This window comes from Balaenoptera physalus (genome assembly GCF_965194825.1).
Source record: "Balaenoptera physalus genome assembly, chromosome: 6".
NCBI classification, from domain to species: domain Eukaryota; kingdom Metazoa; phylum Chordata; class Mammalia; order Artiodactyla; family Balaenopteridae; genus Balaenoptera; species Balaenoptera physalus.
The window spans coordinates 73,773,028-73,799,366 of NC_138885.1; the positions used below are offsets into that span (position 1 = coordinate 73,773,028).

General features: G+C 35.7%; 1 protein-coding gene across 7 annotated transcripts in view; it reads left to right on the forward strand.

Annotated features, from left to right (window-relative positions):
- Nucleotides 1–26,339, forward strand: part of UBE2E3 (ubiquitin conjugating enzyme E2 E3) — an 89,132-nt gene that overhangs the window by 3,579 nt on the left and 59,214 nt on the right. For all 7 annotated transcript variants that reach the window (XR_014265148.1, XM_082466826.1, XM_082466828.1 and 4 more), the window contains exon 3: nucleotides 32–82. Coding sequence is in view for 6 of the 7 variants with exons in the window: in XM_082466826.1 (XP_082322952.1) it covers nucleotides 32–82 (51 nt within the window). In the remaining variant the exon portion in view is untranslated. The remainder of the gene's footprint in view (nucleotides 1–31; nucleotides 83–26,339) is intronic.

Genomic DNA, 26,339 nt, shown 5'->3' on the forward strand with positions numbered 1-26,339 from the left:
TCCTTTTTGTCTCTTCTCATTTCACTAACAGAATTCAGAAGGAGCTAGCTGAAATAACCCTTGATCCTCCTCCTAACTGCAGGTAAGAAACAAATTTTGTTTTAATTTCAAATTGTGGAAAAATATCAAGAGATTCATGTATTGTCCTTGAATATGTGTGCTGCAGAAGAGGCTACATTTGCTTCTTTTCAGCTTTGCAAGTGGATTAAACAAAAATTGTCTTGGATGAATTAAATAAATTTGGGAGGAATAAAACCTTTTTAGCGTGTATCATACACTTTGGACTTACGAATATATTGATTTTGTGCTTCTTGCTGGGATTAGTATGAATAGTGCTGATCTTTGTTCTGCTGTAATAGTTCTGTACTGTGTTTATTCAGAAGTATATTGCAGAAACTTCTAAAATTTTGCTAAGCTTTAAAGTTACTGCTTGTGTGCAATCTGAACTGACCTTCCAAATTTAGAAATTGCTGAATGTGGTGTTACAAAATGTAAATGCAGTAAACAAGAGTATAGTTGTTTCTGTTTGATTTATTCAGTAACTTGCCTTAAGGACAAATTTTACGTGCTAAGCTAATGGTTTTAGTTGCTGCTTTCTAGAGAATGCATTGCTGGAATTATTTACATTTTAATTAAATGGCCTAATTACTTGGGAAAATTCTTAGTAATTTTAGTACTTGAAGTACATGTATAAAAAGCAGTGAATGAGTTGGAATTTGTGGAAAGAAGTCATTTCAGTGAAACTCATGTAGAATAATTTAAGATTGTTGGTATAGGTGTATTACAAGTAACTGGTTGATAATTTTTTCCCTGAAAAATTTTTTTTAATTCCTCTTACTTAGTGCTCAGTTTTTCAGCAGTGACTTTATGGCTTCCAAAATTCATCAAACTTAGAAAACCAGTCTTTAGATAATTTGCATGGAGATACCTGCTCAAGAACAAGAGTGGCTGCTAGAAATAAGGCAGTGTTGTGGTTTGACATGAAAATGTTTTCTTGTCTTACCTATATTTTTGCTACAAGTTGTGTTCACTTGTGATGATCAGACCTGTTTCTGAAGTCTACTTGAGATATAATAGGATATAATCCAACTGCTTCTTATCATGTGTGTTAACTGGGTCCTCCAGTAAGGTGATCTGATCCTTATTTGCTCATACTTGTAATCAGACATTTCAGTTCAAAAAGGAAACATGAATGTAGACTAATTTTAAACATAGTGGTATGTCAGATCTCAAAGTAGCGCTTACGAGCTGCACTGTCCAGTAACGTAGCCACTAACCACTTGTGGTTATTGGCCATTTCAGCTGTAGTCCAAAAATGAGATGTTCTGTAAGTGTAGAATACACATCAGATTTTGAAAACTTAGTATGAAGAAAAGAATTTTTGTAAAATATCTTAACTGATTTTCTGAAAAATATTTATTGCATGTTGAAATATTAATATTTTTGATATGTTGGGTTACATAAAATGTTTTAAAATTAATTTCTTCTTTTTACCATTTTAATACGGTTATTAGACAATTTAAAATTACATATGTGGCTCGCATTATATTTCTGTTGAACGGCACTGCTTTAGAGAATAAATAAATAAAAGTATTTCCTTTCAGGCTTCTAAATGGTGTGTCAAATCTGTAGCCATTTAGGGAGGTCAAGTTAAATTTGCTCTCTGGAAGAATCACTTAACTTGCAGAGTGTATTCTGGTATTTCTCATTGTAAAAGACATAAAGATCTATCAGTTCAAAGGTCTTAAATGTTTTAAAATTGCATGTAAGGTCAAACATTTTTTAAAGGTTTTTGTTGATTTTCTGCAAATGGCACAAACTAGCGTTCTTGTGTAAATCTAGCGAACCCAATAGACATGTGTGAGATGCCCTCAGAGCAGTAGCTTAGTGTTGCAGTTGCTGAAGAAATGTGCTCTACATGTTTAGCCCAGGAATGTTTCCACAAGGTCACTGATGATTATTTTAGAGGAAGAAGAGTCTTTCTTGGAGATAGAAAGTTTAACTTGTTATTATTTTTCTCTTTATCTACCAGATTTCCTTTCAGTCCATGAAATAATGCTTCACATTTAGTGATTAGGCTAGTGAAATAGTGAACCTTTGGGCTTGCTCGTGTGCAGTAACTTGGACTACATCATCTGTGCTTTCCCTCGTCACAACTTGTGATCACTGTCAACTATTGCAAATGACATCTTTCAGTTCTCTGCTTCTTGTTACATATGAGTTTCTTTGTGACTGTGTGAGTGATTAAAGAAAAAGAGCAGAAAATATGAGTCTTAGTAGGAGACTGGAGAAGTTTTTTTTATTAGTTTGGGGACAGCCTTCCTTCATATGCTGGACAAGTAAAATACCCACATAGTTTTGTGTGTTTTTCTATAAGTCTTCAGATTCTTTTGGGTGGAAGAACATCTAGTCCTTGTTCTTGAGCAGGAATTTGGAATAGTGAGTGTTTAGTGGAAGCATTTTAGGATTTTGACAGCTAATTTAAAATTTGTATTGTGTTTTTACCTTTGTGTCATACTTGTGGTGTTCTTGTATTCACAAGTGCGTTGGTGAGAATTTTAGCTTTATGATGATCGTACAGTTTAAATTTGTTAATTTTTGTCTTAATTAAAAATGGGACTCTGTATTAATAAATTCTAGAGTATGTGAATTCATATTGCCTGAAATCTATGAAACCTAATTCTTTTGACTTTAATGTGTAATCAGAATTCCATTATGGTTTTGAATATGATTTTTATTAGCTTATCAAAGTACGTGACACATTTAATTCTTCCTCAGGGAAGAAATGTAAAGTATGTCTGTGTACATTCAGGAAAAAGTTGAATGGAATACAAGAAAACTCAACAAAACCAAAATTACTCAGACTTGATTAAGATTTTTCTTAAATTCCTTCCTATGTTTAATTAATAAAATATTCTTTAGTTATTATACAGCTGTGTCAAATATGTATACACCCAGGGTGATCATAGGATAGACTTAATTACTGAATTGAGTGTGTGGCTTTAAACATGTTTGAAAACATTTTGATAGTATTGATATTTCTTTTCCCAATAGTATAAAAGTTTGATAAAATGTTATTTCCAGTGATTTGATGGCATTTCAATTTTTAGGTATTGGAGTGCTTTAGGCCAAAGCATTCTAAACATAGGGATATAACATTTAGTGCCTTCAATTCATACTCTTTACTGTATTCCAGATTAGAGTATAAACAGCTGATACACCAGTGAGAATGAAGGGAAGTTGTATGTGCTATTAAGACATTTACGTTCCATCCAAAGAGTGTCCTTGTCCTCTCAGGACTTGGCAGGTGGCAGAAGTTTAGAAAGGTGCTGGATTTTGAACTTAGCCTCTACTTCTTTCTGTGTCTGAGAAAGTAGAAAAATACGCTCCAAAAATATTCTTTAACATGTTCAGATTGAATCTGTGTTAAAGTAGGTATTCAGGGACATTTGTAAATAGTTTTTGAATGTGGGAAAGACCTTATTGGGAGGGAGGTGTGACGGTATCAAGTTACAGTATTAATATGCGAAACCTGAAAGTAGGTACTAATGCTTGCAAATTTTGCTCATTTCCTTCTTTCTAAAAAAAAAATTAATAAGAGAAGCAGTCAAGTTCTAAACCAGAAGTTGGCAGGCCCTGATTTGTTTGTAAGCCTAATTGTCTAACCGGATGAGCTCCGTCTCCTTTGGAGGGTTACCACCACTTTGCACCATTTCTAGGGAAGATAGAACTTCGCTGCTCAAAGGGTGGTCTTCAGACCAGCATCATCTGCATCACAGGTGAGATTTTTAGAAATGTAGAATCTTGCCTCCCCCACTGCGGAAGTACTGAATCAGGATCTGAATTTCAACTAGATTTCCAGGTGAATTGTATGTATATTAAGGTTTGAAAAGCAGTGGTACTGGAACTGGACTGACTGGGTTCAAATCCCTGCTCTGGCACTTAATAGCTATGTTAACTTAGATAAGGTATGGAATATTTCTGTCTTTCAGTTTCTTATCTGTATGATGAAGATTAAAATGGTATCCCTCTTTATAAGTTTGTTGTGAGGATTAGATGAATTAATATGTTTAAAATTTTTTTAACAATGTAAACTTGGTCAATAAAGTGGCCGTAGCATGGTTAAAGAGCTAGTTTATAGCAGAATGCCTTCACTCTTGCTGGCGTTTTCTCCAGTGCATCAGCATCTGACTGTAGGAATAATTTCATCCTAATCAGCTCCGCACCTATTTATTGAGACTATGTCAGGCAGCTGTTTTTCTGATGTTAGTAAAAGCAGTTCCTTGGAACTTGAGTAAAAAAGAAAATAAACCTAAGAACATTGGGTAAAGCTGAACAAATAGTATATCCTCTTTAAAGGAATATGCATAAGGTTAATGATACTTCATTCAGTAGAGAATGCTCTGACTGTCCAATAAATTATAATAAAAAATTCTTAAATAATGGTAATAGTTATGTTTTCCCTTTTAAATGTTCCATTGTAGGAATTTGTAGTTTTACTGTATTGAGAATGAGATTATATCAATGTTTTTGTAAAATTTAGATTCTGAATTGATACAGTTTACTCGTTACCTAAACATAGCATTCTTTCCTTCTCTCTGATCTAGGGAGAGATTTTGGAAGCTTTCTCTGATTGGTGTATGAAAGCAGGTCATGATCAAAATAACATGTGATATCTACATAGCTTTGTTGGTTGCTTATACAATACTTGGTTTTAAACCCTCCCACACATATGGATAGATTGCTTTTTCTTTTTTACTTATGCATTTGATTGTTATTAACTAACAATATTAGCCAGTTTATATTAGCCAGTGTGTGCTATGTGAAGGTACCCTATTTTATAAAACAAAATTGTGTCATTAATCATCTAGTCCTTTTGTTCTCAACTCTTGAAAAAAAATCCTGCAGTTGCCTTTTTATAAAAATTAAATCTCAGTTGGATGCTTGATTTGTAAAACAGATAAGTATAGAACTACTCTGACTGAAGGTGTTTTCCATCTCACTCTACTGTGGTCATCTACCAAGAGATAGTTCTTATTTTATTATTAATTAATTACATTTTGGCATCAGCATAGACCTCAAAAATCATGAGGATTTTTCTTGGTACTTGGACATTCCTGATAATTTTAAATGTTTTATTTTTCAATAAGCTAATAATTGGTTCAGCACAGCTGTAATATCAATACGTGAATCCGGTATGTTAATACTATATACTATAATTATTTACTTGTTTGTCTACCTTCTGCAAGAGTTAGTGTTCCTTTGAAAGGAGGATTGTCTTGAACATTTTTCTGTCTTGCTTCACACAGTGCTTTTCATGTGAAGATTTATTAAGTTAATAAATAAGTTGAAGTCTGTCAGATTGACAGGAATAGAAATTCCAGGCAAAACAATGAGTTTGGATTGGAGAAAATCTATTAAATATCCCATATATTCTTTACTTTTTCATAATTGTAATTTTTAATATGATTATTCAGAGGTATTTGGTTACCATTTTTATTATAAAAGGAAATTGATTCACAGTAAAGCTAATTATTTCCCTCATATATGCCAGTGTAGCAGAAGGACTCAGTTCTGTTGTGACTAAAAATTTTTTCCAAAAGAATGATGTGATTGAAAATAATATTCTTCCCCATCTAAAGGTCACATTTTTATTAGGGATCTATTAAGTTCAGTGCAGATAATGTAATTAGAAAGTGTGTGAAAACTGTGCATTTAAAAAGTTGTGTGGTTACTTTGCCGCTATATGCAGGACTCTCAAATTGTTTTGTTGTTCATTTCTATACATAACCAACTGGTACCTTATTCTCTCCTTGAATAAGTTGCTGTAACAGCAGATGGATATGTTTAGTTATAAGAAAGTCAACAAGTCATTGTTCCTTAGAGTGCCGGGCGCTCCGATTGATAACGGAGAACTTGATCTGCCATTCTGGTCTTTCCTACAAAATTAAGATTAAAAACATAGAATAAAACCATCTGTAGATCTAGAGAAATAGAAAATGGTTTTTTCCCTTCCCATACTGCTTTTAACAGGGAAATATATTTGGCATTTTAGAATCTAGAAGAATAAACATCTTTAAACTTTTAATATTTCTCTTGCCTCAGTTCTCAACTGGGGGCAGTTTTTGCCTTCTTATTCCCTCACCCCACCCTGGCCTAGGGGGCAATTGGCAATGCCTAGAGACTTTTCACAACTGGGGGAAGAGGGGTGCTACTGATAATTTAGTGAGTAGAGGTTAGGGACGCTGCTAAATACCTTGTAATGCCTAGGTCAACTCCCTCCAGCAAAGATTTATCTGGGCTATAAAATGTCAGTAGTGCTGAGGTTGAGAAATCCTGCTGTAGATGTTTATTCCAGTACCTTGCCTCTTTAATTTTTACATGGTTTGCTTTTTACCATTTTCCTATCTTACTAGTGATGCCTACTGAATACATTCTCCTATACCTTCCTCAGAGTTGGTGTCCCCATCTCCCACTACTCTTGTGCTGTAGTTTATCTTATGTTATCTGATACATGTCTGTTTTTTTATGTGAACCTACAGGAATGGCTACCTTGAGTACCTGCTAAATTATGGTCTATTGAGGCCAGAAATGCTTACAGCAGTATTTTTAATTAACTAGTCTCCTTCTAGTTAATTATACCCTCTCATGATTTAGCTTTAGGCTGGTTGTATCTGTGTGCTACTGGGAATATTGAAGTATCATCAAGTAGAAATACCATTGGAAAGTCATCAAAATTCAATTGGATTCAGTACATTGATTGAACTACAAACAGGTTAGAAAGCCATGCTCTTCATTTGACTTTTATTTTTATCATTAAGACAATACAGAGATTATTTACTTCTATTATTGTTACAAGTCCACAGTCCTTTATTTCAAACTCTTGGGGCCAGTAATGTTTCAGAATTTGGAAATTTTAAGATTTTAGAAAGGGAATATGATATGTTTGTTGTGTTTTATGTAACACCGCCAGTGGGATCTGGAGAAGCACTCCATAATCAAACACATTCATATTTCTACAGTCAAATTGTATGCATGTTCATATTAAGGGGATAAATAGACACTACAGATAGTTTTTGGTTAGTTCATGTTTGGTGTTGCTGCCAAATTATTTTTCTCCAAACTTACTTTTTTTTTAATCTTTGATTTTTAGAGCTTTTGGGATATTCCAGAATTGCCGGTAAGCAACTGTGGCTGTATAATACTTCTGTTACAATGACAAGTGACTTCAGCTATTTTACTCATGGTGAAAGGGTGTTTAAAGTCTTGTTCAGCTTTTCTTTCTTTTACCTGTTTCCTGATAGCTGTTTTTAGTTTCTCAGTTGTTATTTTTGTACTGTTGCTTTTTTTTTTTTGTATAATTTGTGTGCTTAACTAGAAAAAAGTTTAGACTCTTGATTTTAGAATTTTTTTCTCCTTAAGGTGAAACTATAAGTATCAGTTTCTTTTTTAAGTTATTCTGTGTACATTCGATTACTTTTCTGCTTTGCTAACAGAATTCTCTTTTAACCATTCTATTCATCCTGGATATACAAAATTACACAGAAAGGAAGATATCCTTTAATACCTAAGCTCAGGACTTGCCATTTTTATGTATGCATTTTGTCTAGCATTTGAGTGCAGTTAGGCTGTAAAAGGAGACGTTGAATTTTGCTAAGCTGTGTTGCGTAAACAAACAAACCTAGAAAGCTTATAACATGAACATATAAACATTTGTCTCACTTGTATGAAGTCCTCTGTGGGTCCAGACTCTCCTGGTTAGCTCTTCCACGTGTCGGCTCAGATCTGTGCAGCTTACATCTTGTAGCCCTGCCATTTGGAACACGTGTCCAGGCAAGATAGCTAGAGGGTCATGTGCTGTCTAACTGTTAAGTGCTTTGGTCTGGAAGTTAAGACATGAATTAATCACATGGCCTCGACCAACTGCAAGGTGGCTGGAAAATGTCGGGGAGCATATGGATATTCAGTGAGAAATCGATTTCTCTCCCTATATACAAAGGATCTAAACTTCATGAATAGGTGAGCACCCAGCCTGACACTACTGGATTCCATAGTATAGTGCCTGTTAATGTGCTATTTTATTTAATTCCCAGAACAATCCTTTGAAGTATCATTCTTGTTAAGATTTCAAAAGCTAATCTGAGAGTTGTCACACATGTAGTGCATATATATAACAGCTCCAGGGCAAAAATGTAGGCTTACTTTTTTTTTTTTTTTAATACATTTATTTATTTATTATTTTTGGCTGTGTTGGGTCTTCATTGCTACTCGCAGGCTTTCTCTAGTTGAGGGGAGCGGGGGCTATTCTTCGTTGCGGTGCGCGGGCTTCTCGTTGCGGCGGCTTCTCGTTGCAGAACACGGGCTCTAGAGTGTGCAGGCTTCAGTAGATGCGGCGCGTGGGCTCAGTAGTTGTGGCTCATGGGCTCTAGAGCGCGGGTTCTATAGTTGTGGCGCACGGGTTTAGTTGCTCCGCCAACAAGTGGGATGTGGGATCCGCGGCATGTGGGATCTTCCCGGACCAGGACTTGAACGCGTGTCCCCTGCATTGGCAGGCAGATTCTTAACCACTGCGCCACCAGGGAAGCCCTTTAGGCTTACTTTTTACGTGAAGGTAAGCACTTTTGCTTTTGTACACTGCTGCTTGAGAAATCTGGTAAAAGCATTCAGAGTTGTTTAAGGGTTTGTAGGTGCATGCTTAGTATAAGTACATCCCATTTGTTTGCTTATAGTCTCTTGAAGGATCCAAAATACTGTATGGTTTTAGAACCTGGCAAGTGAGGTCCAGATGGTGAGTTGGAGAAAGAAGAGTTGCCTTCTTTGGCTTGGGGGTGCTAGGCTCGCCTTGGGTTTTTTTTTTTTCTTCTTTTTAAATCATTCAGAAGCATTTTCTTTTCAAGGAGCATTCCCCAAGTTGCCAGCTTTCTTGCCTATTCTCTTGCCTTGTAAGGAAGAAGGTCAGGGATTGAATATGATCGTAATGGAAAAGGCAAATCTTTGTTCTCTGGCTTGTAGTTCCTTGTGTAAGGCTTTTCTTTGGGCAAAGCAGTGAGACTTTAAATCTGCCTCTACTTTTTTGTCTGGGGTATTGTGAAGTGGTCTATGTTTATGAATTGCTTTGAAGTTGGGAAAAAAATCTATGGATAAGAATTTCTAGTTTTATGGAGAAAAGTCCTAATCACATAGGATTTTAGGAGTATTTTAATGCTGATTTCTCAGCAACATGTGCTCTTGTTATTTTTTAATACTGGTATTAGATCTGACTTTTTATAGAAATTTGGCTTTATATTAGATCCCTCTTAATTTTGTCTTGTTTTCTATAGTTTCATAGTTTATTTAAGCACTATTTTTCCTAAACTTGTGAATTTATACAAAAATATTTCCAGATAATAGTATGGAGATTTGCTTTTTTCCTAGGAGTTTCTCTGGAAGAGGAACTGTTCTGCTTAGAAAATAGACCTAATGTTTTCAGTGTGACCTGCTAGGTTGATATAGTTCATTTTAGATTGATAAAACTAAATGAGTTTTATGAATCATATCTGTGTCTTGCATCTTGTCTAAATGCTGTATAAAAATTAAATTCTAAAACTTTCAGCTTTTTCTTTCTGTTGACATTTCATCAGTTTTATAAGGGTATAAAAGGAAATAGCGTAAGCTTGTTTTTAGCACCTGTTTTGGATGTGATGGTCAGTAAGATGTGATTAACCTTAAGTAATAGCAAGAGGGTCAAATTTCTAGAGTTATTAAATTTTAAAAATCCCAGCCTCCTGTTTGGTCCTTGTTGTAAATAATAATTGTTTTAATTTTATGGTTATTTGCAACAGATAAAACTTTGAAAGGAGTTGCAATATTGCCTTGTTCATTCATTGTCCAAGGTTTAATCTGTCTGTTTTGGAGGGATTTGGACCAGTTTTGCCATTCTGAAGTTTCTTTGCTGCTTCACTGTCCCAGAGTAAATATACTTTGTCATTCTGTTTAACTTCTAGCTTGTCTGGGGAAAAATAAAGACATCTCTAGTCTGAAATTGCTTTTGGGAGTATAGCTCCACATGTTTTGGTCTGAGTGAAAGGCCTAGGGAAACATGAATTTTGTTACCTTTTTATTTTATTTTCCTTTACTTATAAATCATCATGATGATTCTCCCTTTATATCCATGGGACTCGCTTTTTATAAACACCATTCATTCCCTTTCTTAGGGTGGTTATTTGTAGTTTGTTTTGCCATTTACAATCTTATAGGTCCTTTACAAATGGATCATTTTTTTACATTAAATTTTAGTAGGTCAAGAATCCATTTATTTAGGGTCCCCAAGAGAATCGATCTCAGAAGATTGTGGCTACACATTTTTTATGGCTTCCTACTGCTTTCTGTAGTCTTCTCAATTTAAACAGTAACAACATCAAAATATAGAGGGCATCATAAAGCCTTGGCTTTATGGTTTTATTTTTGTTTCACACTTGTTTCTAAGGGTATTGGTAATATTTGTTGGATTTGTAAATACTTGTAGTAAATCTACCTGCTATCACAAAGAGGGGAAATCTGGCATTTGAAGGGTTTAAACACAAACTTAGATGCACACGACCCGTGTGGAATTCAGCGACGGTCTTAACTAGTGCACCTTTAGATTTTCTTTATTTTATTTACACCAGTGTCTGTTTAAAATTTGTGAAGACATTTCTGTTATATCCTCCCAGATGCTTAATATCCCCATATCCATTAGAGGACTATGCCAAGTATTCATTTTGTTCTTTTATAAGCCGGAAAATAAACATGTTGCAAGTGATCGCTTTTCCCTCCTGCTGAGGTTTCTTAATTTTTTAAAATAAACTTATTATGGAGAACTTGAAACATATACAGAAGTAAACAGACTAGTGTGATAAATGCCCTTGTAGCCTTCACCCAGTTTCAATAGTTACCAACCTTTGACCAATTTCGTTTCATCTATAACACCAAACCATTTCACCCTCCCATATTACATTGAAGCAAATCTCAGACATCATTTCATCTGCATTTTTAAAGAACAGCTATTTCAGTGTGCATTTTCAAAAGGTAAGGACTTCTTTTAATTTAACCACAATGTCATTAACACATCTAAAACTATCAAAATTCCTGAATCAGTCATTGTTCAAATTTACAAATGTCCCAGGGATGTCTGCCTTCCTTCTTCACAACTAATTTGAATCAGTATCCAAATAAAGTAGAGACACTGTGATTGGTCAGTGTTTTTTATGTATCTTCCAATCTATAAGTTCTCTCTTTTTGTTTTTGTCTTTCTCTTTTTCATTTTTGCAATTTATTTAATGAAATAGGGCTGAGTTTCTAAGTCTGGATTTGCTTATTGCATTCTTAGTCATAGTATAATATCTTTCTTTGTGTTCAGTGTTTCCTGTAAATTTGGGAGTTAGGTCAAGAGGCTTGTTCATATTCAGGATTGATACCCCCCCCCCCTTTTTTCTTTTGACAAAACTGCTTTATAGGTTGTAGTGAGCTTTTCTATCAGGAAACACTTAAGATCTGATTGTCTTTTTGTGATGCTGATAGTCATTGGAATACACCTCTTAAGAGAAATTTACCCACATCTTCCATTTGGTTACCAATCTGGTGAGTTACATAGTGAAGGCAGAATAAGTGGTTAATTCTTCCTCTTGTTTATCAGATTTATTTTTTTCTTCCTTTTCAGAATAATGAGTTGGTTTCCTATTATCCTTTTCAGACTCGTTGTGAACTTGTATTTGTTGTGTTTCATTCCGTTGCAGTACTGCAGTATATGCTGCTATAGTCCTTACAGACCTTCTTAATTTTAAATAAACTTCAATTTAAATTGCTTTGCCTTAGGAAACTTTGGATGTATAAAAGTTGAATGGACATATTTGGTGGTAAAATAATGCAAATGCATGTTATTCAACTTAACCAATGCCCTAGGTGTTATTTTTAAAACTGAATACTTACCGAAACTGTTGCTTTAAACGTAACATATTTTCCTGGCCACCTCTTCATTTGTCAAGGGATAATCAATGTCTTAGCATTAGAATAACCAAAATTCCTTTATTAGAACTATATGTCTGTTCTTAAGTTCTGAATTAAAATAGATTAAGGTGGAATGCGAAGACCTTTATCAGAATCAAATTATCACAAGAATTAAGTTTAAGAATGAACTTTGTTCATTTTTATCTAAATATGCAAGAAGAATACACAAGAACAGCGACCTTCTTTGTCTGTTTACAGTGTTTCTTATCAGTGTCCACTTCGGCATTTTGGACTGGGTTGTGCTTTGCCTTAGAAGACGCTGAGCATCCTTGGACTTTGCTGACATAATGCTAGTGGGGCCTCTCCCAGTACTGTGGCCACCAGAAACCAACTCCTCCTCCCATTTCCAGATGTCTAGGGGGGAAGAAGGGTTATCATTTCCAGTTGCAAATTACTGGTCTAGATTCCACATTATAATGATAGCAAATCATAATGCTGTAATAAAAATATTTTTGTATAGCATTGCTTTGGTAATGTATGATTTGTAATAGACTTCTTATGTAAAATCTATCATGACCAAATGTGTATGATTTTACTGCATATGAAATTGTCTTCTATGCAAAAAATAGATATTTTTTTCCTCTAGCATTTTACTTTTTACACCTCCCCCAAACTCTGAAATCCTTCATTAAATTTAAGCTTTTTGTATGACCTTAACGTGTACATATACACACTCTCTGGCAAATATGTATCTTTGTATATTCCTTTGATCTTTTTATTGTGAGTGAATTTGATTTTATTTACAGGGAAACCTGTGCTCTTAACAGGATTTTTCTGCTAGCCCATTGCCTGAAACTGAACCTTTCCTTTTCATTTATCTCCAGTCTCTTTCCAATTATTAACCTTATCCTGTTTCTGAGAGGTTTTTTTTTTTAAGCCCATTTAATTGTCACCTTTTCTCTTCTTATCCACTCTCTGGCTGCCCATTTATCTTCTAGTTTACTGAGCCATATATATCGCCACATCTCCACTTTTCTGTCTTGTATTTCTTTCATCTTTTTGTAATCTGGCTTTTCCTCTTCTATTTTATTTGAAAAAGCTATTTGGTAATCTAGCTGTCAGTGTTTTCTTCATATGACTTATTTTTAATTTCTTTTTTGTTTTAACTGCCTGCCTTCTTATATGTCTTTACTTTCAACTTCTTTTTGACGTCCCTGAAATGTCTCTTCTTTCTCCTAATTACTCTTCTTTAAGTATTTAGTATTTCCTCTTATGTGGTGTATTATTCTTTTTTTTCACTCTTGTATCTTTTATCCCTTCTCATTTCCCCTGGGCACTCATGTCACATTGTGTCACAGCTGCTTTTTGATTATGGAATTCCCTCAGGAATTTTAGTGGGTGTACGTCAAAATGTTCTGCATTTGGTTCTTAACTTATCTTTATTTTAAATTTCTGTTATGTATAAAAGCTATGCTCTGGCAGAAGTGGTCTGTTTCCTACCCCCTGGGCATAACATGGGTTTCTAGGCTCTGCATCTCTGTTTACCTTCTCTCACTGCATAGACTGGCTTTCATCCACCAAACAGTAGTGCTCCTTTAAGGCCCATTTCAAATCCTACATCTTGTGAAGCCTTTCCTGCATATCTCTCCTTTGAGAGACCTACATATTTATTCTCTGCTACTTACCACCTCTTGTCACATGCTCTTTCTTTCCAACTGAACTGGGCACCAGAACTGGGTGTGGATCTTATGTTTCTTTACATTTTCAAATACTCTTGCACTACATTTTAGGATAATGTTAATGAACTCCTAAGTTGAAAGTAGTTCTGAAGCTAGCCAAATTCTCAGAGGTGAGGCATACCACAGGAACCCTACTTTGACCATACATCCTGGTTTATATCTTTTGTCTTGGTGTAATTGTTAATAGCATTTCCTTTCACTTTCAGAAATATCCCAGTTAGTATGATAAGTTGTGGCGTTACCTTGCCCTAATGCTATATGTGGGCAGTGTTCTGGTTAGGCTTGGTGAATCAAAAGATTCTTGTAATCAAGCATTGTCCAAAGCAGAGATTCTAATTTCGTAGTCCAAGGGTGGCCTGAGAATGTGCATTTTGAGAAGCATGTCTTAGGATTCACGTACTAGCTGCACTGTAATCAGTTTTTTGAGAAATAGTGCTCTGAGGTTTAGGGTCCTTGTTGGGATGAGGAGACTTGGGAAGGGACAGGGGAGATAATGAAATACCATTTATTCTCTATGAAGCTGGAGAACAGTTAAGATCGTGTTTCTTACTTGGTTTTTAATGGCTAGCTGTTTCTTAACATAAGCACTCTCTATACTTTGATTGCCTGTGTCCTAATGCAAAAGATTGGTAAAAGTGTGTGGCAGGAGTGTGCGAAACATTAGGGCCGTGTGTATATGTATGTGTGTGTAGCTAATGACTTAATGAGGGCATGAAATTTTAGTGCGAACAGCTGAAAATAGAAGTAAATCAGAACTTAATAAGATGCAACTTCGGAGGAAGATGGCATTAGCTAAAAGCACCAGAGACATCCCTAAATCTTACTAGATGTTTTTATTTAAAAAAAAAAAAAAAGAAAATTTAAAACAAACTTCAACAGCAGTCTCTTAACGATAATTGACAGAGTATGATTCATTTGAAAACATGGATTAGATTATTTGTAAAATAACTTTTAAAAATTTATGCTTAATACTTTTATTAAATACTTTTCTCTGTAGATTTACAGTTAAGATGTTTTAAACTTCCAAGTGGTAGCTCTTTCCCATATTATCTTTTATTCTAGAGCATAGGAAAAGATGACAAACTACCCCAAACATGTTTTGAGGCAAATATGACCTAAGTCCCCAAGCATGATACTAGTACTGCCAAAATGACAATGGTCTAATTTCATTGATGAACAAAGAACATTAAAATTGTAAAAACAAATAGAATACTCTTCAAACAAAGGAAGTTTGTTGCAAGACTGAAGAATGGCAGTTCCCAGTCCTCTGATATATCACAACAGTAGGCTAAAGAAGAAAAGTTATTGAGCATTTCAAGAAATACATAATATGTTATAACTAAAAAAAAGAAAAGAAACAGACTCACAGATACAGAGAACAAATTAGTGGTTATCGGCAGGGAGGGGCAACATAGGGGTAGGGGATTAAGAGGTACAAACTATTATGTATAAAATAAGCTACAAGGATATATTGTACAACACGGAATATAGCCAATATTTTATAATAACTATACATGGAGTATAACCTTTAAAAATTATCAGTCACTATATTGTACACCTGTAATTTATATAATATTGTATATCAACTGTACTTCAGTTTTTTTAAAAAAAGAAACACAATATGAAATAAAAGCATTTGGTACATTTTATCCACTCATAAGTTATGGACATTTTGGTTGTTTCCACCTTTGGGCTGTTGTGAATAGTGCTGCTGTGAACTTGTGTGTACAGGCATTTGTTTGCATACCTGTTTTGAGTTCTTTAGGGTACATTCCTAGGAGTGGAATCGTGGTCATATACTTGCCAAACTGTTTTTCACAAAGTCTATGCCACTTTACTGTCTCACCAATAATGTATGAGGGGTCGAATTTCTCCATGTGCTTGCCATACTTATTTTCTGTTGTTTATTTGTTTGTTTGTTCATTATAGCCATTCTGGTGGGTGTGAAGTGGCATCTCATTGTGGTTTGGATTTGCATTTTCCTAATCGCTCCTGATGTTGAGCACCATTTGGTGTATTTTAACTGACTCTCAAATCTTAAACAGTGAAGTAGAAGAGAATTCTTCCTTAAAATAATAAAATATGCTCCTCTTTAACAAAAAGCCAATATTCTATTTGTTGAAAATACTTGTGAACAGTTCTTTTAAATTTAGGGGTGGGGGGAAACCAAAGGTGCCACCATTATAGTTAGGTAATAACTGTGACTATAAAATTCCCAACTATTGGGAAAGCAGAGACAGATTCCCCCCCCTTCCACCCGCAAAACAAACAGACGAGCAAAAACTGTCCTTTTATACATCCAGGAAGTCCAGCTGACCCAGATAAAGGGCTCTGGAGTTGGACAAATACAAGTTCAAGTCCCAGCTCCACAGATTAACTGTGAGCTTTTGAGCAAGTTATTTAACTCTTCTCTCAGAAATCCAGATAATAATCCTATTTCATCTGTTTTTTTTAGTGAGTTAGATATTACATACCTTGTATATGTTACATGTAATGGTAAATAGCAGTTATATGGGAAAATAAACAGGCATGTTTATGGAAGAACATTTTGAAGAACTGAGGTATTAGAACCAATAATTGTACAAAAAAATAATTCTAGTCCACAAATAGCAGTGATGAGTGGGACAGAATAAGAAAATATTATACAGCATGGTAATTGATTTATTTCTCTGGTGAGAGTTAAATTTTTGTGTTCAGCAACCATCTTTTGCATTTTTCATTATCAGCATTTAGCCCAGTTTCTAGCATGTGGAAGATACATATGTATTTTTTTAAGTTTTGTTGAATACAGGTTCAGATTGACAGAGTATATTAAACAAACACCTTAAAAAATCTGTTAAAGTAACTTTCCAAAACATGGAATTAAGAGTACTTATTAAATCAAGCTGAGGTAAATGAATAGTGATTTTAAAAATTGTTAATCGGCCTTCCCTGGTGGCACAGAGGTTAAGAATCCACCTGCCAGGGCAGGGGACATGGGTTCGAGCCCTGGTCCGGGAAGATCCCACATGCCGCAGAGCAACTAAGCCCGTGCGCCACAACTACTGAGCCTGCGCTCTAGAGCGCACGTGCCACAACTGCTGAGCCTGTGTGCTGCAGCTGCTGAAGCCTGCGCTCCTGGAGCCCATGCTCCGCAACAAGAGAAGCCACCACAATGAGAAGCCCGTGCACCGCAATGAAGAGTAGCTCCCGCTCACCGCAACTAGAGAAAGCCCCGTGCGTTGCAATGAAGACCCAGTACAGCCAAAAATAAATTAATTAATTAATTAAAAATAAATAAATAAAAATTGTTACTCACAACTTTTACAATATAATCTCCATATGGATGAAAATCTTAAATATACTGTAAAAAGTCAAATACTTATGTGTAACATTTCAGGAGGTTTGGGGACCACAGATTTCCTTCCAAGCTCTAGTTTTATAAATGGATTATTACATTTACTGTAAATTAGTATGAAGAAACAAATTAAAATGTGTCACTTATTCAGGAAAGATACTTGGGAGAGAAATAACTTTATACCCTTTAGAAAGTTGAGAGCTTGCATGTTGAAAGTAGAATTAAAAGAGCTTCTGAAATAGCTGGTGAAAAGAAAAAAATATGTTTTGCCTTGACTTTCCCCCTTATGAATGTGTGGGGGAACAAGAAGTGGAATTATAACAAAAGAGAAGATTTGGAGAAGGCGTGGGTTAATGGAGCACCAGATCAGTAGGTTTGTTCAAGCACAATGGAAGGAATAGGCGGAAAAGTAGAGAAAAAATAGAGATTAGCCTGATGAAACTCAAAATTGAAGATAAGGATCCTGACATGGAAGGGCAATAGGAAATCTCTGCAGAGTATTGAAAAGAGGAGTTGGGGTTTAGAGGTGTAACAGATGAGCCTGTAAAGTGAGTTGTAGGGTGGCTAAAGAGACTTAGGTAACTAATTGGCAAATGGATGCTCTTGGGGGAAATGATCTGGATACAGTTCATTGTTCAAATCAATTAATATATTATTTTCAAATATGAATGAGGAGACTTTATAATTTTACCTTTTTAAACCTCTTGTAAGACAGTGCTATTCGCACTTTTAAATACTTGGTGACTAAAGAAAGTGACGTTTATGTATGTCTTTGTGTTTTAATAACGGAAGTTTACAAGGAAGTTGTACTTTTCTAGCGGTTGCACATTGGGGATTCAAGGACTTGAGTATCACAAGCAACAGGCATTAATTACAGTATCACAGAAGCCCAGTTGTCATTAGTAAGAACTACATGTGGCCTTCCACGCCTAGCTGGCAAATAAAATTCTGGGAATTAGGTTGACTTTATGATTGGCCTACTAACCACCTCTTGAAATGGATTTGTTTCAATGGATTTCTGTTTTGATGAAAATGTGTACCAGTTGTTGGCTGCATGACAAAAGCACTAGTACGTTAGTAACAGCATAACGTTCAAGTATATAATCTATATTATATATTAATACGTTTATTCTGTATTTGTAGTGTTCACTGGTGTTAACAAGTCCTAAGAGGGTGTATGAAAAGTACGGAGGTGGGACAGGAAATGTAGATTGTGTAAATTGGCAGATGCTTATCTCTTTTTTGTTGTTAAAGACAAACTTAGGAATGATTACAAATGAAGAAAGTCCTCTAAACTCATAGATTTAGACGCTATGACTTAGAACAGTGCTGTCCAATAAAAATATAATGCAAGTCACATATGTAATTTTCAATTTTCTAGTAGCATTATTAAAAAATTTTTAAAATGAAATTAATTTTAAAGTTTTTATTAATGCAGATATCCAAAATTATTATTTCAACATGTAAACAATATATACAGTATCTTTGAAATTTGGTCTGTATTTTACACTTACAACATATTTCATTTCAGACTAGCCACTTTGTAAGTGCTTAATAGCCATAGGTAGCTAGTGGCTACTGTATTGGACAGCATGGATTTGGAATGTTTGCCGTGTCTTTCTATCTGTCATGGGTTAACTTGTCTTTTACTCCCTCTTACCACTTTTTATTGTGCATAGATTTTAAGAACTGGGGCACACCCCAGTTTGTAAAAGTAAGATTAATAACCCTTCATAGCTGGAGGGAATTAGATGTGAAAGGTCTAAAAGAAAGCTCAGCACCCAGTGTAGAAATGCAAACTGCTTTCCAAGGGATTCTGTTTTGAAATATATTTCTCTGCCCATGATTCTTCATTATTGCTGTCTTATGGTAGTATGTGCATCCTTTTTACTTGAGAAAGAATCTTTTTGCGAATGGAGAGTATGTCTTGAACATCACTTTTGTGACAGGAAGTATATTTGGCTTAATTAGGATTCCTAGATGGAGGAGTTTATTTAGTAAGGAGGTTACATTGGACTTAAATGTATTATTATTGGTTTTCTAAGCTGAAATGTCATTTGTTATGAGTTTAATTTTTTATATTAACACCTTTTAAGCAAATGTAAGCTTATGTATTTGTAACTCTTTTACCTTGTTACAGATAATCTTGCCATTAGCAATACTCATGTTTTAGACAGTCTCTAATGAGCAAATATGGTGTTCTCACTATGGGCATTTTTAGAAGTACTGCTTTTATTCAAATTATTTGTGTCTTATTTTCTAGGAACTTAATTCCTGGAGGGATAATATTATCTCAAGATGTAAAGTTGACTTAATCTAGTTACAGTTGGACCTTATTTGATGTAAACTTTAAATAAGATAGTTAGTTCTCTGTTTTTCTGGATTGTGATTTTTATTTACTACCCTAATGCCATAGTCATTTTGCTGTTTTTGAACACTTAATTTGAATATTAAAAACTTCATGAAATAAAATTTGCGTATAGTACACGGTAGAACCAGACTGTGTTTTCCAAGGCTTCTAATCTTTTATATTTTTATACCATTTTTTCTTATGTGTTGAATTATGACAAGTGTCACTTAATTGCAGGTATGCATGCCCATTTGATGCAATAGCTATTACTTATTGACTGTGCTAGATACTTTGCTAGGTAATGTACATGTATTATCTTTTTTCTCAGTTCTCTCAGGGAGATATTATAATCATCTTTTTAGAAATGAGAAGAGTAAATCTTTGAGAGATTATGTAACTAGTCTAAAGACATGCTAATTAATTGTGGAAGCAAGCTTCAAGCTCAAGTCTGTCTGATCCCAAAAGCCATGCTGTTCATCACAATGCCTTAGATATTCTGACGGCATCAGGTGTGAGTGTGTGTGTGTGTGTGTGTGTGTGTGTGTGTGGGCACGTGCCTTAGTGCACGGCTGTGTGTATTTGTGTGTGTGAGAATGTGTATGTGGGGTGGCGGTGAAGAGATGAGGATAATCATTTTAGCACAGTACTCCATGAATACTTGTCAGTTTATGCTTGTGTTGTGTGCACATGCTTAGGGCTTGTTTCTTTGTAAAGAGGCCTAGGCATTATAGTCTGCTATACTTGTAAGAAAGTAATATATATTGTGTAGTGACAACCAAGGCTGCTGTTGCTTCTTGGCCTTTTGCCAAATGTAGTTTTGAAGGCTAGTATTGATATATTAAATCTTAAGGTATACTATATCTTACAAAGAAAATATTTTGAAAAAAATTTAAATAAAACCCAAGAGTTTATATTTGCATATACTTGCGTACTGGCAGCCTGTAAGCCAAACGTAGCACTGTGTGTTTGTGTGAACTGTTTTAAAAAACTGATTTTGAATTCCTGTATCGAGACTCACTTGGTTGCAGTAGTAGAAAATTCAAACCAAACTGGTTTGAGAAAAGCATTAATTTGTTGGCATTAACTGAATAATGGCACAACTGAATAAGTTGTCTCACGTAACTGGGAAGTTCGGGGTAGAGTTGGCCTTAGGCATGTCCTCAGCGTCTTGACTTACCTCTCCATCTGCCAGGTCTGTTTCCTTTTAGTTGACTCCAGTATTGGACAAGCTTTGTCGTTGTGGTTATAGGATAACTGCCTAGCACCTCCCAGCTACATCCTTTAGGTTCAGATGTAGTATGAAATAGTGTGAGATTACTAGCCCCAGTATTTCTATCAGAAGTGCAGTTGCATCTCCATAACTCTAATTGGGTTCATCATTGAATCAATCACAATGGGGTGAGTGGAGCAAGGGTGAAATGTTATGCACTTATGGTTCAATGCCTGATATTGGGGTAGGTGTATAGGTTATGAGAAGGGCTGCAAATGTGAAGTGGCTTACCACAAGTCAGGTGAGTGGGGCTGAGTAGCAAAACCAATGTGCATTTCTTTTGGGGTGGCAGGTATTCTTTATTTCACCATAGTCCTCACTCTTTCAAGCATGCTGGCTTATTTAAGTAATTTACATTACCTGCTTGGTACTTTAGAGTACTTGGTTTTAATTCCTCTGGTTTATATCTTCCTGTTATCAGAAATTATTGAAGAATTTGTTGTGTTTATATAAAAAGTATATTTTTCTCTAGTGCATTTAACAGATCTATTTTTATAGTTTAATCTTTTGGATATCTGTGGCTTACTTTTTGAATAGGAAGTTACATTTGTTTTGAGTTGTGGAATGGCAAAGATGTTTACAAAGGGTTGGGTTATTTTTTAAATGACTTTACCAAAACAAGTTTATTTCTTGGTTAAACCTCAGCCAGATGTCCTGAACTGCTTCTGGCAGTTTTTTAGAAGATCCTGTAGCCAAGGTTTTGACATGTATGTATAGTTACAACTGAACCAGGAGCTACTAATCTAAACACCAGTGGATGGGCTGCTGTAGTTGGAAGGAAGAGGTTCCAAGCCTAGCCCTTCTGTAGGAACAGAATCAGAGGCATTTCTAGAGTCCCTGACTCAGAGCAAGCCAGAACTGGATGGGGTAGAGAGGCACAAGTCTGTGGCAGTATTTGGGATTTGTGTCAACAGGTTAAAATTAAGAGTGGGATCTAGAATTGAGTACAACTAATGTAGAAAAAACTCTTCCAACAGGATTCTCTTGCACTGGCGTTAGATTCAGAGCCTTAGGGTTTGCTCTCAGGCATGTCTTTGCATGTTTTAAAGACACACCTCTCCACCCATTGTCTATATTTACTCTCTCTATATTGATTGTGATTTCCGATTTTGTCGACTTCCACTCTTTGCCTTTAATCCTTTTGAGTCTAGGGTGGCCGGATAAAATACAGGACACCTAATTAAATCTGAATTTCAGATACACAACAAATAACTTGTTAGTATAAGTATGTCCCAAATACACATGGGATATACTTATACAATATTTCTTGTTCATATGAAATTCAATTTTAACTGGGTGTCCTGGGTTTTTCTTCAAATAAACTTTTTATTTTGAGATAATTATAGATTCATATGCAGTTGTGAAAAATAATTCTGAGAGACCACCCTGTATTTTTATTTGCTAAATCTGGCAACCCTCTCTGGGTCTTTTCATCATAAGGCAACCCAACCTCAAAGCAGTTGTGTTTTGCCAATGATAAATATTAGTTGGAAACCTTTTGGAGACCCTCTAATACTTCAGACAAGACTGATTTTTGAAAGAATAATGTTTGATGTAAGATACTACTAAAAGTACTTCAGCATTTTCAAAATTGCAGAATAAAATTACTTTAAAAGCTATGCAGGATACTGCATTGGAAATGTTAGGAAACAATGAACTAATTTAGCTTGAGACATCTCTGAGCAGGTAATATTTTGAGCCAGGTAGTCTCAGATCTCTTTCATCGCCCAGTCCTTTAAAGTTGTTACAACTCCTTTGACCCAGATTTGGCAAGAGGGTTTATAGTTCTCTCTTTTCTAGCAGTTTGTGGTGATTTCAGAACTGTGGAATTATAATTTGCCTACCACACCTTTGAATAAGATGGGAAACAGAAAAGACGGGACGCTTCCGGTTTTCAGAGTTCTTGCGTCAAATTGAATCAGCTAGCTTGTTTCAATTTGTCCTTTTTCCTCATCTTGACAGGATAGCATGGGGAGAAACATGACCAGCTTGTTTCCCACACAGCTACTTAGTCAATCCCAGCTGTTACTCTTCATTGGTAAACCTCATTAGTACTTTTATCTTAGAATAGACCAAACTGGGGGAAAGGAGAGGAAGTAGAACTGTGAAGTAAAACTGTATACTAAGTAAAACTTAGTAAAAATTGATCATCTCTCTTTTTCCTTTATGCTTGGAAATAGTTGGGTAAATAGCTCTAGAACACTGTTCTCTAGTGAGGAGATGAAAATTGGAGCTGGAATTAATTAGTCCACTGGACCTTCCATTGGGTCACCTCTGGTCTCCAGCTTTACCTCCTCTGGAGGGGCACTGCCTCGATATGTTCTTTGTGTCACCACTCCCTGGGAGGCAAGACAGTGCACGGAGGCCTTTACGGCAGTGCTGCTGCTGCAGGGCTCTGATTACGACAGCATTGTCCAAAGAACTTTCTGCAGTGGTTGTAATGTTTGATCTGCCACATGTGGGAACTGAGTGCTTCAAAGGTGGCTAGTACAAATGAGGAACTGAATTTGTAATTTAATCTTACTTATTTTAGTTTTTATTGAAGTACAGTTGATTTACAATGTTTCAGGTGTACAGCAAAGTGATTCAGTTATATATATACCTATTTTTTTTCAGATTCTTTTCCATTATAGGTTATTACAAGATATTGAATATAGTTCCCTGTGCTATACAGTAGGGCCTTGTTTATCTTTTTTTATATAAGGTAGTGTGTATCTGTTAAACCCAGATTCCCAATTTATCCCTCCCTAATTTTACTTATTTTAAATTTTAATAACCACATGTTGCTAGTGGCTACCATAGTGAATGGAGTCTTAAATCTTTATCCAAGCTTCTTCAGGAATAGACAAGTCAGTTTGTGTTTGTTCCCCAAGCATACACTGAAAATAAAACCAAACAAATATAGTGTTTTGAATAGTCTATAGCCTGGCTTTTTAAAGTAGGGCTTGACAGGTGTCAAGATCTAATCATTTAAGCTTTGGCCTTAATGATAACATCACCAGTTGTGACATCATGGGTCTCTACAGTATAGACAAATATGATTGCTGTACCAGTCAGGCAGTTATTTTGTATGAGGGTTTTGTTTTTCTACATGAGACTTGGCTGAATGCTTTGCAAGTAAATAATTCTGACATTTCTTGAACAATCACTATTGCCGGGCATTATTCCAAGTCTCACAGCAGCTTTATGGATGTTATTCTCACTTTAAGAAGAGAAAACTGAGGCACAGAGAGAGAAAATAATTGCCTGGGATCACACAGTTGGTAAAAGGTGGAACCAAGATTTGAACTCAGGCATACTGGCTCCAGAGTTCATGCTCTTAACTGCTGTACTGCACTGATCTTGTTAAGTTGTTGTTAAAGTGGCCATAGACATTTTGTTTGTATGCCTACAAGCTGAGTACTGGTGGAAAATGCGTTCTTAGTTCCAGTTGAGGTCCCGGGATGTGTACTGCAGCCCTGATTGTGTAAGGAAAAGTATCCCGGTTCTAAGCCATTGAGGGGAGTGCTGGGGGGTCAGCTCTGGGTTCTAGCTGAGCGATAGCTTGGGCCTGGCTCATGTGCTGAGGATAGTGGAGTGGGAAGGGAATTCCTCAGTGGCTTTGGGCTGGGAAAAGGGCATACTTAAAGCAGATCAAGATCACTGGGCATGGCTAAGGCAGGTCAGCTTCTTACAAGCAAACATTAAACAGTTACTGAGAGGTGACGGATTAATCTCTTGAAAGCTAAATTTGAAATAATAATTTGATACATTATGACCATATACTTTGACAGAGTCATTCAGTCTAATAATACTTGTTCCTCAGCAGACCAGGCTATAATTTGTTTTATTTTCCAATGGAAATATAAAATTAGTTGAATAGAATAACATTGGGTCTTGATGCATTAAATACTATGGCAATGCTAAAAAATACTATGGCAGTGCTAAAGACAGTTGTTCTAAAACAGTGTATTTTATACTGTTTGTATAAGGTGAAGGAAGTAGTAATTTCTTTTAGCCAACTCTTTTTTTTTTTTTTTTTGCCACACCACGCGGCTTCCAAGCGCCTTGGGGGATCTTAGTTCCCTGACCAGGGATTGAACCCGCACCATCAACAATGGAAGCGCAGAGTCCTAAGCACTGGACCACCAGGGAATTCCCTTTTAGCCAACTCTTGACATTTTGTCGCCTGCCTGCTCCTTTTGAAAGAATGTCCTATCTAATCCCTGATTTTCCTCAGTAATTAATGCTAATGTGTTATTTTTCCTAGGCATGTACTATTTTTAATGTTGACAGATTGGGCACATTACAAAATAAGTGACTAAAAAATAAATTATCTTCTCCACCATTTATCTTCAGAGACACTATGAGTTATTAAGTTATCATATTGCTTTAATCTATTGTAGTATATACACCTGCCTGAAGTCATGAACAAATATAAATTTCTTCCTTTCAGTATTTCTCTTCTACTGAAGTGTTGATTGTGAACATGTCTTCGGACTCCTGTACTCTAAAGTATGTGCTAGCCCTCATTTATTTAGGAAATGTAAGAAACACTGTTTTAAGGATATGTTGATATCTAGATATGCAGGGTGGTATAAATAAGGACATTGGCACTTAGCTACTTTATGAATGCTTTTTTATCATAAAAGTACAATTTATGATTTTTTAATAAACTAACTTTTCCAATTTCTTTAATACATTTTTTATTCCTCATCAATTGTCCTCTTGATGTATTTGTATTTTGATATCGTAAATACTATTTCTGTTCTGTTCTAGCCAGATACATGGTTGTAATGGGATTCTAGTTACATCCATTTTTTTACCCTTTCTGGATCATGGTAATGTTTTACCAACTAGAAACAGAGTAAGATGAAAGTCTACCGAAGTATTACTTCTGGTATGGTACTAGTACAACAATTAGAGGATATATATTTGTGGTAGACTGTATTCTTCTGTATTATTGTGTTTCTCTATGTAGTTCTTTTCTTTTTTTTAAATAAATTTATTTATTTATTTAGTTAATTTTGGCTGCGTTGGGTCTTCGTTGCTGCGTACGGGCTTTCTCTAGTTGCGGTGAGCAGGGGCTACTCTTCATTGTAGTGTGTGGGCTTCTCATTGTGATGGCTTCTCTTTGTTGCAGAATACAGGGTCTAGGTGTGTGGGCTTCAGTAGTTGTGGCACGTGGGCTCAGTAGTTGTGGCTCGCGGGCTCTAGAGCGCAGGCTCAGTAGTTGTGGTGTACGGGCATAGTTGCTCCGCGGCATGTGGGATCTTCCCGGACCAGGGATCGAACCCATGTCCCCTGCATTGGCAGGCAGATTCTTAACCACTGTGCCACCAGGGAAGTCCTATGTAGTTCTTATTTTCAAAGAAATCAGTAGTAGGGTCAATTTCCGGTGTCTTAGAGCTGGTTACTAACATGTTATTGTACTACTGTTTCTTGTTTGTCCTATCCTTTATAATATTGAAGGGTTATTTTTTGAGGTGGTTGCTTTTAGCTGATTTCTTTTTAAAATAAGAGTAGTGGCTGATATTATTGGTTGTAGAGGAAGGCAAAGGGATGTTCACTTATTTCCAGGTGTGCCTACCTGCCCTAAATCTTTTTGTGTGCTCCTCAGTTATAGTAGGTTACTACTATTACTACTAAAAGGGAGAGCATGTGCAGGAACTATGCAGGTTTTTAATATTCCTATCAGAT